The sequence below is a fragment of the Nanorana parkeri genome, unplaced genomic scaffold, assembly GCF_000935625.1.
Source record: "Nanorana parkeri isolate BGI_ZX_2015 unplaced genomic scaffold, ASM93562v1 scaffold25, whole genome shotgun sequence".
Lineage (NCBI taxonomy): Eukaryota > Metazoa > Chordata > Amphibia > Anura > Dicroglossidae > Nanorana > Nanorana parkeri.
In genome coordinates this window covers 1,314,778-1,327,395 of record NW_017306293.1, presented here as the reverse complement: position 1 = coordinate 1,327,395, position 12,618 = coordinate 1,314,778, and the positions used below count along the sequence as shown (strand labels likewise).

Genomic DNA, 12,618 nt, shown 5'->3' with positions numbered 1-12,618 from the left:
CTGCTTGCTGCCCCCCCTTCCTGGCCACCCAGGCTGCATGTCCGGATAAGGGTCTGGTTAGACTATGATGGGGAACCCAATGTCAATTTTTAAATGTCACTTTTAAAGGACTATGTGTTACTGTTCTGTAACACAATGTGCAGCTTTAATGCATCCCCAAGCGTGTTCTTTAAAGGATGTGTGTATTTTCAATGTTGCCGTTTAAACCACATGAAAAAAAACCCTCTCAACCGAACAGTATTTTTTAAAACATTTTTTGCTTTGGTCACGTCCCCCTTTTTCCAACTCAGTATGCCTATTAGCCTTAAAAAAAAAAGCTAGGTTCACCACTAAATTCAGTGATCTTGAACTTCTTACTGGGCTCGCCGTTTGTGCCACAAACTGAACCTGGCCCGGTTCACTCAACACTTGTAGAATAGGGTTTGCTGTATATGCCAGACAACATTTCAACTAAACAAGCCACCAAACAAAAGAAAGGGGAGACACTTTCATATTTCCTGAGCTGTCAATACCTTCTGACTTCTTTTCAACAGCCTCAGCTTGGTGCTGTCCCCCTTACACACTTTACTAGGCTTGTCCCCCTTACACAGCTTACTCGGCTTGGTGCTGTCCCCCTTACACAGGCAATCTTGGACTGATGCCCCAGGCATCAGTCAAATATTGCCATTGTGGTAGACACAGCCCTCTATATATCTGCAGTTCAATATATCTGGAAGAAGCCCTGAAAAAACTATGCATTATATTTAAGCTTAACAGAAACAGTTTTAGGTGGTGTAGAAAGAAAAATGAGAGGGTATGATGATAAGTAGATAAGTAATTGTTACCTTGTTTTACCCATATAGGTTGCAAGAGGAACTTTCACACTTGGAGAAGATTTCTAATGAAAAGGCATTAGAGCGGAGAGAACTTAAGAGAGAGCTAGGAGCTGTCCGAAGGGAGCGTGAGCAACTTGAAAGAGAGCGTATGGAACTGAAAGAGTCTAAACAGCGAATCGAGATCAGTAACACAGTGCTAACTGAGCAGTGTCAGGTTAGTTTTCTTTAATGGTATCATTATATGAATATATGTTAGTGCTTCACAGTGTTAGCCATAACATTATGTAGGTGAAAACGAAAACCATGTGTAAAGTATACACCTAGATAAATAGTGACTTGACACATCATTCTTCCTTGCCAGTGTGTAGAAATATCCCATGAGAAATACCAGCTCACCTGTTCATTCCCTGGTAGATGTTCATTCTATTTCAAATGGGGGCATTCTTGGAAACTTATTTTCATGGTCTGGTTTTCTTACACATTACGTTAAAGCCCCGTTCACATTGAGCGATTTATCGCGCGGTAATTCCCGCGATATCGTGGCAAATTACCGCGCGATATCGCGCTCCAATGCATTTCAATGGGGCAAAGGGTCCTGCTGTCGCGGGTCGTGTGTCGCTACAGCAGGACCCTTTTTGGAGCGGATTTAGCCGCGATTCAAGCTTGCTCAATGCAAGCTTGAACACGATATCGTGCGGCAAATCTCGCGATATTGCGCAATATGCAAATTGCGCGACAAACGCGCGATTTGCATATCGCGCAGTGGGAACAGGGCCTAAGACGCGACCTTCATTTTTGGAGCGGATTTAGCCGCGATTCAAGCTTGCTCAATGCAAGCTTGAACGAGATATCGCGCGGCAAATCTCGCGACAAACGCGCGATTTGCATATCGCGCAGTGGGAACGTGGGCCCTATTGCATATTGCGCGACATTGCGAGATTTGCCGCGCGATATCGCGTTCAAGCTTGCATTGAGCAAGCTTGAATCGCGGCTAAATCCGCTCCAAAAAGGGTCCTGCTGTAGCGACACACGACCCGCTACAGCAGGACCCTTTGCCCTATTGAAATGCATTGGAGCGCGATATCGCGCTGTAATTTGCCGCGATATCGCGGGAATTACCGCGCGATAAATCGCTCAATGTGAACGGGGCTTAAGACTGTAATTGTTGCATTAAAATGTAGCTTTTCACATTCCGAAAAGACCAGCTACTAAAGGAAAAGCCCCATGATTCAGAAGAGAACTTAACAACAAGTATTTCATGTATGCTCATCTCTCTTTATATAAGGTTTACATACATTTTGATTATCATGATATTCGACAGCCATAGGTGTTGGAGGAAATTCAGGGGTAAAGAATTTTCAGTGAACTGAACTTCCTCATCATTAAAATTGTGGTGGTTCTGTCAACTATATCACGTCAGCTAGCAGGCAGCATTGTTCAAATGTTTATAAAGTGTTTTACCTCACCCATTTCTCTAAATACCAAGAAGTGTGGTTGTGAGAATAAAATTGGGTTTTCTTGTTACTATGTGTACTGTGGGCTCTCCTGACTGATGCTGTGTAATGCTATTTCTGCATGGAGTTGCAGTAGCTCCTCACCAGGTCTACTCATGGCCCACCTCATTGCAGACTCTGCAGATGTGTTCTGTATCTACCCAATTGCCAACACATTGTGATTAATTGTACATCTTCCCCTGTACACATCTGCTAACTGTACATCTGGATGCCAGTCATACAAATTCATTTTGGCTCGTGCCATTTACTGCAAAGGTACAAGCAGACATACACAGCCATCCTAGTCCACCACAGACTACTGCCCCTGCTTAGTGATAACCGCTACCGCAAAACAGTTTGCCACTCAGAATTTACCAGTGTAGTGCAGGTGGACTCCATGTCCCCTATGCCCCTGGGGACATTAGTGGTAATAGGCATGATGTTTACAGTGTTTTAGTGCTGACTTGTAAGCCCTAATAACAGTTGCTTGGTATCCTACAGGTATTATCCCAGGTGAAATTGTCTCTTCAAGATCAGAATACTATTTTGCTGTCTCAGATTAACTCTTTAACACATGGTAACCGCGAGTTATTAGAGCGCAGTCTGGAGAGTGGAGCTTTGAGACAAGAGGAGGAGAGGCAATTCCGGTAATGTCAACATAATTATATTTTAGTTTTGGCAAAAATTGACCTTCATTCTGGCTACTTACAGAAATGATAATACATGTACTGTGGAAAGAATAAAGGCAAATCACACAGTATGTGGCAAATTCTATACCATTTTTCTCAATGGCAACATTCACAATAATATGTTTTAGTGTTGTGCATTTAAAAAAAATACATTTTGGTGGGATTTCCATAGAATATATCTTCCACAGTTTCGAATTCTACTGCACATAAAATGAGAGTAATACACATGTGAAATGCAATATACAGTACATATCTTCATCATAGATTTTAATTCATTAAACTGTATCCAAAATGCCCTCCTCTTGTCATACACGTATAGAAAAGGCAAGTAAGATGCATAATATGAAAAATGCACTTAAACAGGAGTTGAAAAACTAATTAATTTCTATGTGCAGAAGTGTGAATGGGTCTTTCGGGTCTTGTCCCCTCAATTTACTTTTCCATATTTGCTGAGGTAGAAGAACTTTTTTGCTGCTTGGTGATGGTATTTGCCTTTAAAGCTGCCCATGCCACGTCTTATTTTAAAACTAAAACACGTATAAACACAATGTTATATTGTATATGCCACATAATCATTTTTTCTATTTCATAGAGAGAAACTGACTGAGCTGAAGCATGAAAAGCAAAAACTGCTTGATAAGATTATGGACCAGTACCGAGTTTTGGAACCCGCTCCAGCAATGCAAAGGTAATCCAGGTAGCAGAGGATTATAGTACAGAATGCTTACCATACCAATTGGAGGATATGTGTTGGGACTAAAATGTAGTCCCCTCCCTCAGTGCTTAGCAGACCTGCAGGCTGCATACAAGTGATCTCGGCGACATGGCCAAGACCACTTGTACAAAACAAGCGGTGGCTTCCCCGCTGTACATTTAGCTCTGCTTGCCCAAAGCAGGCCTAAATGTAGAAAACAACTACCCACCCAGTGCCCGGAACTGCATGTCACGGGCATCAGGAGATAGGAATTCCACACCCCTGCTGCCCCTCTACTCCCTGCTGCCCCAAGGCCGGGCCTTGGTTGGCCTTATGGGAAATCCAGCCCTGCATAAAGCCTACTACATGGACTGTTGAATGGAATGAGATGCATGTTGGTTATGTGTTTAGATGAATCACTGAGATCTTAAGGATTGCTCAGTTAAGTTTTACTTGCTTAAAAATACATTACATCAGAATACAGCATTATACAGCTTACAGAGAGAACTTCCTGTATATATCATAGATAAATATCCATAAGCACAGAGACTAAAATTGCACTACGGCGAAATCTACAGCTCAAAAGGCATAATTACAGTCAGTAATACAATCAGTATGCTGTTACATTTCCGACACCCCTTCTCAACAGCATATGCATTGCTATATGAGGTTCAGCTTCTCTCAAAGGAAACTGTGACGATCCTTTGGCATTGGCTTGGTAAATGCATCCGCAGTCATTTCTTCTGTTGAGCAATATTGAATGTCAATAATGGCTTGCTCTTGAGTGTCCAGGTTTTATTTTCTTGGAGTGATTTTATTTCTTCTTCTGCTGCCTTACTCCATTGATTGGCTTCGAGTTTTGGTCATTTTTCTATGTCTTCCCACGATGTTGGTTCAAATATGCTTTGTGTCTTAGCAGTATATGACAGTTTGTAGGGTGGTATTCCCTTTGTTGTCCGAGTGGATCTTCTAATTTCAGGTTGTTCTGCAGAATTTAACATGCAATTTGACTTATCCATTGTGAGTTCCACTTCTTGTTCTAACTCCTGTGTGGCTTCACTTTGCTCAGCTCCCTTTGCTGGTTCACTGGGTAAAGTCCCTTCACAAGTTACCAGGATCATTGTTTCCGGTGATGGGTTCTCATCAAAATAAACACTGCGGCTTAAAAAAGAACTATGAGGTGAGTGCTTTTCACTCACCTCATATAGTTCTAGCTGACCTGTGACAATGAGACTGTCACAGGTCGGCTCAGTAGATCAGGAGGTGAGCGAACACATACCGGTGTTCGCTCACTTCTCGATCCTGTCACGGCTCTCTGCCGTGACAGGGGAGGGGCTGGATTCTCCCCTCCCTGCTCCGATCCACCAGCGCTGGCGGAACGGACAGGGGAGGGGGCGGGTACAGCTGGCTCTGCCTCTAGATAGGCAGACCCAGCTGTCACTCACGCAGCTGGGCGGATCTCGACATCGATGTCGGGATCCGCTCCGGCTGTGGCGTCTCAGTATACCGCGAGCTGTAGCTCGCGGTATACTGAGCTTAGGGTGACGGGAGGACGCTAGTTTGTGTCCTCCCGTTACCCTAAGGAGAACTATGGGGAAAAGCCCTGACCCCATAGTTCTCCTTTAATGTCACTTTGTCAGTCTTTGGGTGGAGGATTCTCTATCCCTTACTTTGTTTACTATAGCCCACAAGAATACCTTCTATGGCTGTGTCCTCCAACTTGGATCGCTTCTCGTTGGGAATATAAGCGTAAGCTTTACATCCAAAAACTCTGATGCGCCCTAGGCTAGGCTTCCATCTATGCCACATTTCAAATGGGGTGCTTTCAACAGCTTTTGATGGTAGTCTGTCCTGTAAGTATGTTACAATCATGACTGCTTCTCCCCAGTACTTCTTAGGTAGGTTGGCATCTGACATCAAGCATCTGGCCATTTCTATAAGCGTGCAATTTTTCCATTCTGCTACACCATTTTGTTCAGAAGTGTATGATGTGCTGGTCTGGTGTGCTATACCCTGTTTCTTCAGATATTATTCCACTTCCTTACTGATGTATTCCTCTCCATTGTCGATGCGTATAATTCCTGGTTTCCGTTGGAATTTGTTGTTTGACATAGCTACAAACTCTTGATGTTTTTCTGATGTTTCATTCTTGTGCTTCATCAGATAAGTTGTTGTGTACCTGGAATAATCATCAATGAAAGTCAGTAGATATCTGTTCCCACCTGATTTGGGAGTTTTCATTAGTCCACACACGTCACTGTGTATGAGCTCCAAGGGGTGGGTGGTCTTTCTTTGGGTTGCCTGTGGAAGTGGGGTATATAATGAGGGCTAAAGACCCACATTAATCCTTCTAAAGCAGTAAAGCAGACATACCTCATAGGTATTTCAACTTTTGTTATATATTCAAAACTAATTTCATAACACACAGTCTATTGTTTATTATGTGGTACTCAGTGGGAACATTAAAATATGGCAATTGTTATCAAATTGACAGTTTAAATAGGGCCAGTGAGCAGATCATAAAACGCACCAGCCATCCTGCTCACCTCGCTGTGTCTTCCTGATTGTGTGGGGACCTGGCTTAGTGACAACCCCCTAGAGGGCCCACAAAAAAGCTGCTGCACAAGGCAGTCTAAATGCTCCTGTGCAACATCAAAGAAGAAGCTCTTGTTCTACCATCAAAAGAAGAAGCTGTCATTAACATTATGCACCAAAACTTTTGCCTTACTTCAAAAGAGCCAATCCAGATCCATCTTCTGTTTCATTGTCTGGACTCTGCTAGAACTCACAAAACCCAGGACCTTGATAAGTACTTTAATCATTATTCCCTTTTTTTTTACTGTTGTTTTATTTTTCTCTCTTTTGTGACATCTTTTTCTGTATTTTTTTGTACTGTTTCTTTTATTAAAAGCAATCTTTTACAATCGATGAGCTTATTTCTATGCTCTAAACAAGAACTTAAAGTATCCTTGACTCTGTGAGGAGTGCTACCATATTGTGAAACCTGTTATATTCCCATCTGAAGGGACAGTGGGCATCACAGGCATTGTGATAATTGTCACAGCATTTGCTGGGAAATGTCGCATAGTGGCAACTATTGTTTTTGTGTAAAGGGTTAACTGTGCAGTTAACCAAATCTCAGTGATAATCACTCTCAGTCTTCTGGCCTTAGATTGTTGCCCCGCGAGCCAGAAAATCTCTGTGCAGGGTGAGGCTGAGACTGGTATTGTCACTTCTTGGTGACGGCACGGCAGGATCAGGACTGCGTATCGTGTTGGTGACAAGTTGAGTGGGATCGGACTTGTCGCTCCATCACAGCTGGCTTATAGAAAATAATGGAATAATGCATATTTAAAGTAATGACAACAAAACGCCTGCCCATTGCAGAGATGTAATTGCTTTTACTATTATAGTTATCATTTGACTATTTATTTTCTCCGTCAAACAATAATTTTAGTAAAATTCGGTATGGCCATAAACATACAAATGCCACCCTCGATACAAAATTTCTATGCAGCACATGAACAAGGTTTAGGTCATTTAGAGTAAAACGAGTGCTAATGACCATCATTACACACAGAGATTTCCAAACTTGCTGAAACATTATTGCACTGGGTTGATCCTTGCCTTTTCTCAATAATGGACACCATTGGCCAGGCCTCATAGTACAATGCAACTGGTCCAAGTGCTTTTAAAGAAAGGTAGATGTCTCCTGTGCCATTATTCTACGGAAGACATCTTCCTTTCTCTGTCCACCCTTATATCCAGATAACCACCTTGTATGTATCCCTTGATTCATTTGACAAAACAATTGTATCTGAAATTGAAAAGTAATCAGCTATGTGGCATATGGGAGTTATTTGTATTCTTTGTTCTCAGTCACAGGAGAGGTAACTGGATTGCAGATAAAATGAAGAGGCTCCTGAAGACTAAGGACAAACCTTCAAAAGGACCTCTAGAAACACCTCGTTTACTTAACCCTCCTAATGAGCCTGAGTTAGAGCCAGAAAGTCCTTCTAAAGGTAAATATCTGTTGTTTAATAAAAAGCTTTTGGTTGTTTAATGTCTTTTTATGGTACATATAAAAATACCTAGAAATTTAGTATAACGTATTATTTGTTTTGAGTCCTACTAACAGTTAATATTTTGTGGATATCCACAAAGATAGTTAAAAGGTAAAGATAGTTACTGAAACACAATTATCTTCCATTATAAATGAGAGATCTCTGAAAGGACTATACTGTATATAGAGAGACTATAGATACTGTCTATGATTAATAATATATAAGTAGGTATTGTCCAAAGACACCACACCTTTATTTAAATAAAATTAGTATCCTCCCAGTAGTGTGATTAATTAACTTCAGCCAACCAATGTATACAGTGCTCCTTCATAAAGATATGGTAAGATAAGTAACTTATATCCATCTGGATATTTCACCTCCAAATATCAACCAATGATCATAAATGCTCTGAAATACTGCATCCACATTTAAACAAATATGAAGGAAACTCAATCTTATAAAATTGTCATTGAATACAGAGCTTAATGGTCCCTATTTTACAATACTCAATGTTATATTCACTGGTTTGCCAGTATAGTAAACCAAAATAGTAAAGACATATTTACCCATTAGAGATATTGTTTCAGATCCATAGAATGGATATTCATAAGATAGCTGGAAGTAATCTCTTCTTTCATATTGAGTAGGGACATAGAGATGTATGCTATAGTTCTGTGTGATGGTATGTGTTGTTGTTTTCATTTCCCCATAAAAACAAAGGTCTTTTTATATTTATATTTGTTTGATGGGCCCTCTTTACACTCATTGTGGCTCCATTTTCCCCCCTATACATGCACCATCATGTCTCTCTCGGGAAGGTGCGTAGTTGATTTGCGCATGCACCATGTATACCAACAGAAGTAGGACCCACCCAACACATGCACCATGACATCAGGTGTCCAGGCAAAGATGCGGTTGGCTGTTTGGGATGAAGATGAGAGCCATATTGAGTGAAGACATGATGGGAGATACTTAAATACAAGAGAATAACCATTGGAGACAGATGTCTGAAAAAGACGGGAGTAACCAGTGAAACTGGTCAGATCTAATCCTTCCACCGCTAGAACCCCAGTTGTGCCATCCACCAACCAAACAAAGAAACATTGTTTATGGGATGGATATGTCAGGCTGGATGGCTGGGCCGGGAGTGGAATCTCTTGGCAGGGACAAAAACAAGTCCAAGAGCGAGGTATCAAAAGGGCAATCCAAAAGAATAGTCAAGTCCGGGTCGTGGCAGGCAGCGAGGTTCAAAGGCGTGGGGTCAGGCGAAAGGGTCGGTAGCCGGGAGGTCAGATCGATCACAAAAGGCAGGTTCATACATGGGGCTGGGTGTTCACCATGAGGTAGAATAACTCAGCAATGAGTCAAGGCTCTGACCAGCTTTATATGCATAGGGAAACCCAGGATCATCCCCCTGGCTGCCGAGGCAACCAGGAAGCTTCCTCAGTCAGGAGCCAATAGCAGGGCTGAGAGGCGGGTGGTGACTGCTGAGGACCTCCCCCAGCCTATGTAGCACCTGGAACGCAGAGTGGCGCAGACGCACTACGCGCTCGTGTGGCTTGCGTACCGCATGCACGTTGCGCATTTTGTGCATGCGCACCGGAAAACTCAGCGCCAGATGCCCTGCCGGGTGGAGGAGGAGACTGCGCCCGATGCTGGCGAGCCTGGTAAGGAACGGCCCCCCTGGGTCCCTGACAGGATATGATTTGATTAACTACTGTTAATCAAATGTGAATGAGACTAACTCTGTATCAAAACACATTACACTAGAACATAGGCAGCATTAGCATCAATATTCTACTATGATGTCACTTTGGATGTAATATATTCTGGTGGATGGAATGATGTAATGAAGAACCAACAGTTTATATGCTGTTCTAGGATAATGATATACATATAGACAACAGTTTTAAATATTAAATTACATGATTTTCCTAACCACATAAGTTTCTTATTGATGATATATTCTAACTGGGACTGTAAGTTTAAGAAACTATATTATGCTAATTGTTGGTGATTCCTTCTCACTCATTCTTCAGCTGACATAGTGATAACTTTCAATAAGGATGATTTAACCAAATCAAAGGAAACTGGAGAATATTGCTGCAATAATGTTATACAGTCTGGAATTATTAACCCCTTATAAAATAATGACAAATACACTTATAAATAGAATAACAACAATAATGTCATGGATGTTCTTATGGACAGATGAAAACAACAACAACCTATGCTATTACACAGAGAACTAAAGCATACACCTCTATTTCCCTTCTCAATATGAACGAAGAGATTACTTCCAGCTATCTTACAAAATATCCATTTTACTGATCTGATACAATATTTCTAAAGACAAAATACAGTATATCTATACTGACAGTCGGGTGAATATAACGTTGAGTATTGTGAAATACAGTATATGTACATGTCAGTGGCTTCTCCTTCTTACTTTGAGTTAAACAATGCCGCAGTCAATCTCTCGTAGTTAATTTGGCTGAAACCCAACAGGATCTGCTGTCAATCAACGCAGCAGTGCTGGGCAGGGGGTGTGGTGACCAAACTGACTACAGAAGATACAGGCATGCAGTGCATAGGCATGGCATCCTGTATCTTCAAGTAGAGTGCACAGCTACACAAACTGACCATGGCAGCACAGATCTGCTTCCATGCTTGGTGTGGTCAGATTGATTTAGGGATGCAGGGGAACTGGCAGTATCACCAGGTATTTCACATCAAAGAAAAAAAAATAAAACCAGAAAAAGACAGATGTACCAACTTGTACATGAAAACACAGACACATATATAGTGTATATTAACTTTGGGGTGATATAAACTTTAAATAGGAATAAATGTTTTACTTTTAAGGTTTCTTTAACTGATGGCATATGCAGGTCACACCTTTGATGTACATATGAATAAAATAGTAAATACAATGTAACAATACATTGTTACACTGTATTTCTCAATGTCTCTTGCCGACTGTCTGCATTTTGACAGTCGCTTCTGCTATATAATACATAGCAATTCCCAGCTGTCATTTTGACAGCCGGTAATTTGGAGTAAAAGCAGCAGAGGGAACGTTGGCAGGGGAAGAGAAGCTGTATATTGGAGGTACATCCTAGAAATTATGTTGACGTTTTTTAGGACATATCTCCTACATTTAAAATCCTTGAATGGTAAACTGACCACCTGATGAATAAACAGAAAGAATCAAGATGTACACATAACTTTAGTTACCTACATCTCTGGATCTACTATCAGTTTTTACATTTGGTTTTAATTGAAGATGACCTTTTCATTTTATCAGTAACTTTCGAAGGTTTGCTTAAGCTTTACTGTAATCTTTACTATTTTTCCATTAGATTAACTAACAGGGTTATTCACAAAAGGGTGAAGAGTTTGGAGAAGGCAGGAGTGGGCAGGCAGCGCTGTGCGGTCCACATTACAAGGTCCGGCGTGCCGGATTCGGCCCGCGGGCCTTGTGTTTGCCACCCCTGTCCTAGATTGTTCACTTCTCCTGCCTTTTCCAAACTCTTCACCCTTTTGTGAATAACCCTGTTAGTTATTTTTAAAAAGTGAAACAAATGTAGTACAAGTTGCACCAGTTTACTATAATCCTATCCCTGCCCACCAATATTCCAAAACATTCATCTATTGACTAACCACCATGCACTTTCTCATTCTACTTCACATTGTTAACATACCTGTTATGCTTTTGTCACCTTTAGGAATTGACGTAACTCTCCGTCGCAGTAAAAGTTCTGTCAGTGTCAATAGTCATTCATTCCAGATGACACCCCCTCGGTTTCGCCATGCTAAATTAAGTTCCACTATTCGAAGCACTGAATCCTTCAATGATGCAGACCATACTCCCCGTGATAAATTCCGTCTGAGGCGCAGGGCACAGGCTGTGGAGAGTGAAGGGGAGGACACGGCATCTGAGGGACGGAGACAGAGTAAAGGAGAAGAGTCTACAGAGTAGAGATTACCTGGTGGAACAATTCACACCTAAGAAAGCACTATGTACATGGTGTATAATGGGACTTTTAAGCTGTGTATATTTCTAGATGTTTCTTTCCAGATAAAGAGAAATACATAAAAACTGATAAAAGTGTTAAAAAAAGGACAAAAAGCACAGCAGAGACTATACTCCCATGCCAAATTTCATAGATTAATTTTTTGTCAGTTTTTAAAAATGCCTCACATTTTTAACCCTATATTCCACAAATTGCTGAATGTACCTGAAAAGGAAGGAACATATTTCCCCATAGCAATACAAAATATCCATCAGCACAAAAAAGTTAATGTTATTTTACTTCTAGTTTGTATGTTCTACTTGCACCTTTGTTATTCTCATAGCCCAAGATTAATTTAAATATAATAATAATATATAATAGTAAACGGATGAATTTATGGAAGGTGAGGGCTTACACTCTTAGATGTTAAAGATTTGCTAATGTCAAATGAGAAAAGAAGCATGTGAACTGCCTACTTCTATAAAGATTCAAACATTCAGGGTCCATGACTTATGTGTGGTGCATGTGTTAACACGTGTTATGTTACTCTGTGATACAAACACTGAAGATAACTTTTATGGTCAGGCTCTGGTGCACCAAACCCAGATTTTCTAGTAAGTTATGAATGTACAAAGTTTCCATAGTCAAGGTGTAGACCACTTCCTCTTGCCACCTGTGCCTTTTTATTGCCTCCAAATGTAAGAGGCAGATTCATTGGTCATTGGGAAGATATACTTGGTGGGAGGAGGTCATTCGTTTCCTATGTCTAATTAAAAAATTAAACTGTTGTATAAAATACATTTCATCCTTAGCTATATTGAAGAAATAATCATGACTGTAGTTTATT

At 41.0% G+C, this 12,618-nt stretch overlaps 1 protein-coding gene across 1 annotated transcript in view; it reads left to right on the top strand.

The window, feature by feature from the left end:
• The window catches only part of CCDC88B (coiled-coil domain containing 88B), a 64,215-nt gene extending 52,443 nt beyond the window's left edge, over window positions 1-11,772 (top strand). Inside the window, exons 16-20 of the mRNA XM_018564910.1 lie at window positions 843-1,029; window positions 2,810-2,955; window positions 3,590-3,685; window positions 7,571-7,713; window positions 11,484-11,772. Coding sequence (XP_018420412.1) covers window positions 843-1,029; window positions 2,810-2,955; window positions 3,590-3,685; window positions 7,571-7,713; window positions 11,484-11,737 — 826 coding nt within the window. The 3' untranslated portion in view covers window positions 11,738-11,772. The remainder of the gene's footprint in view (window positions 1-842; window positions 1,030-2,809; window positions 2,956-3,589; window positions 3,686-7,570; window positions 7,714-11,483) is intronic.
• The last annotated feature ends 846 nt before the right edge of the window (window positions 11,773-12,618 follow it).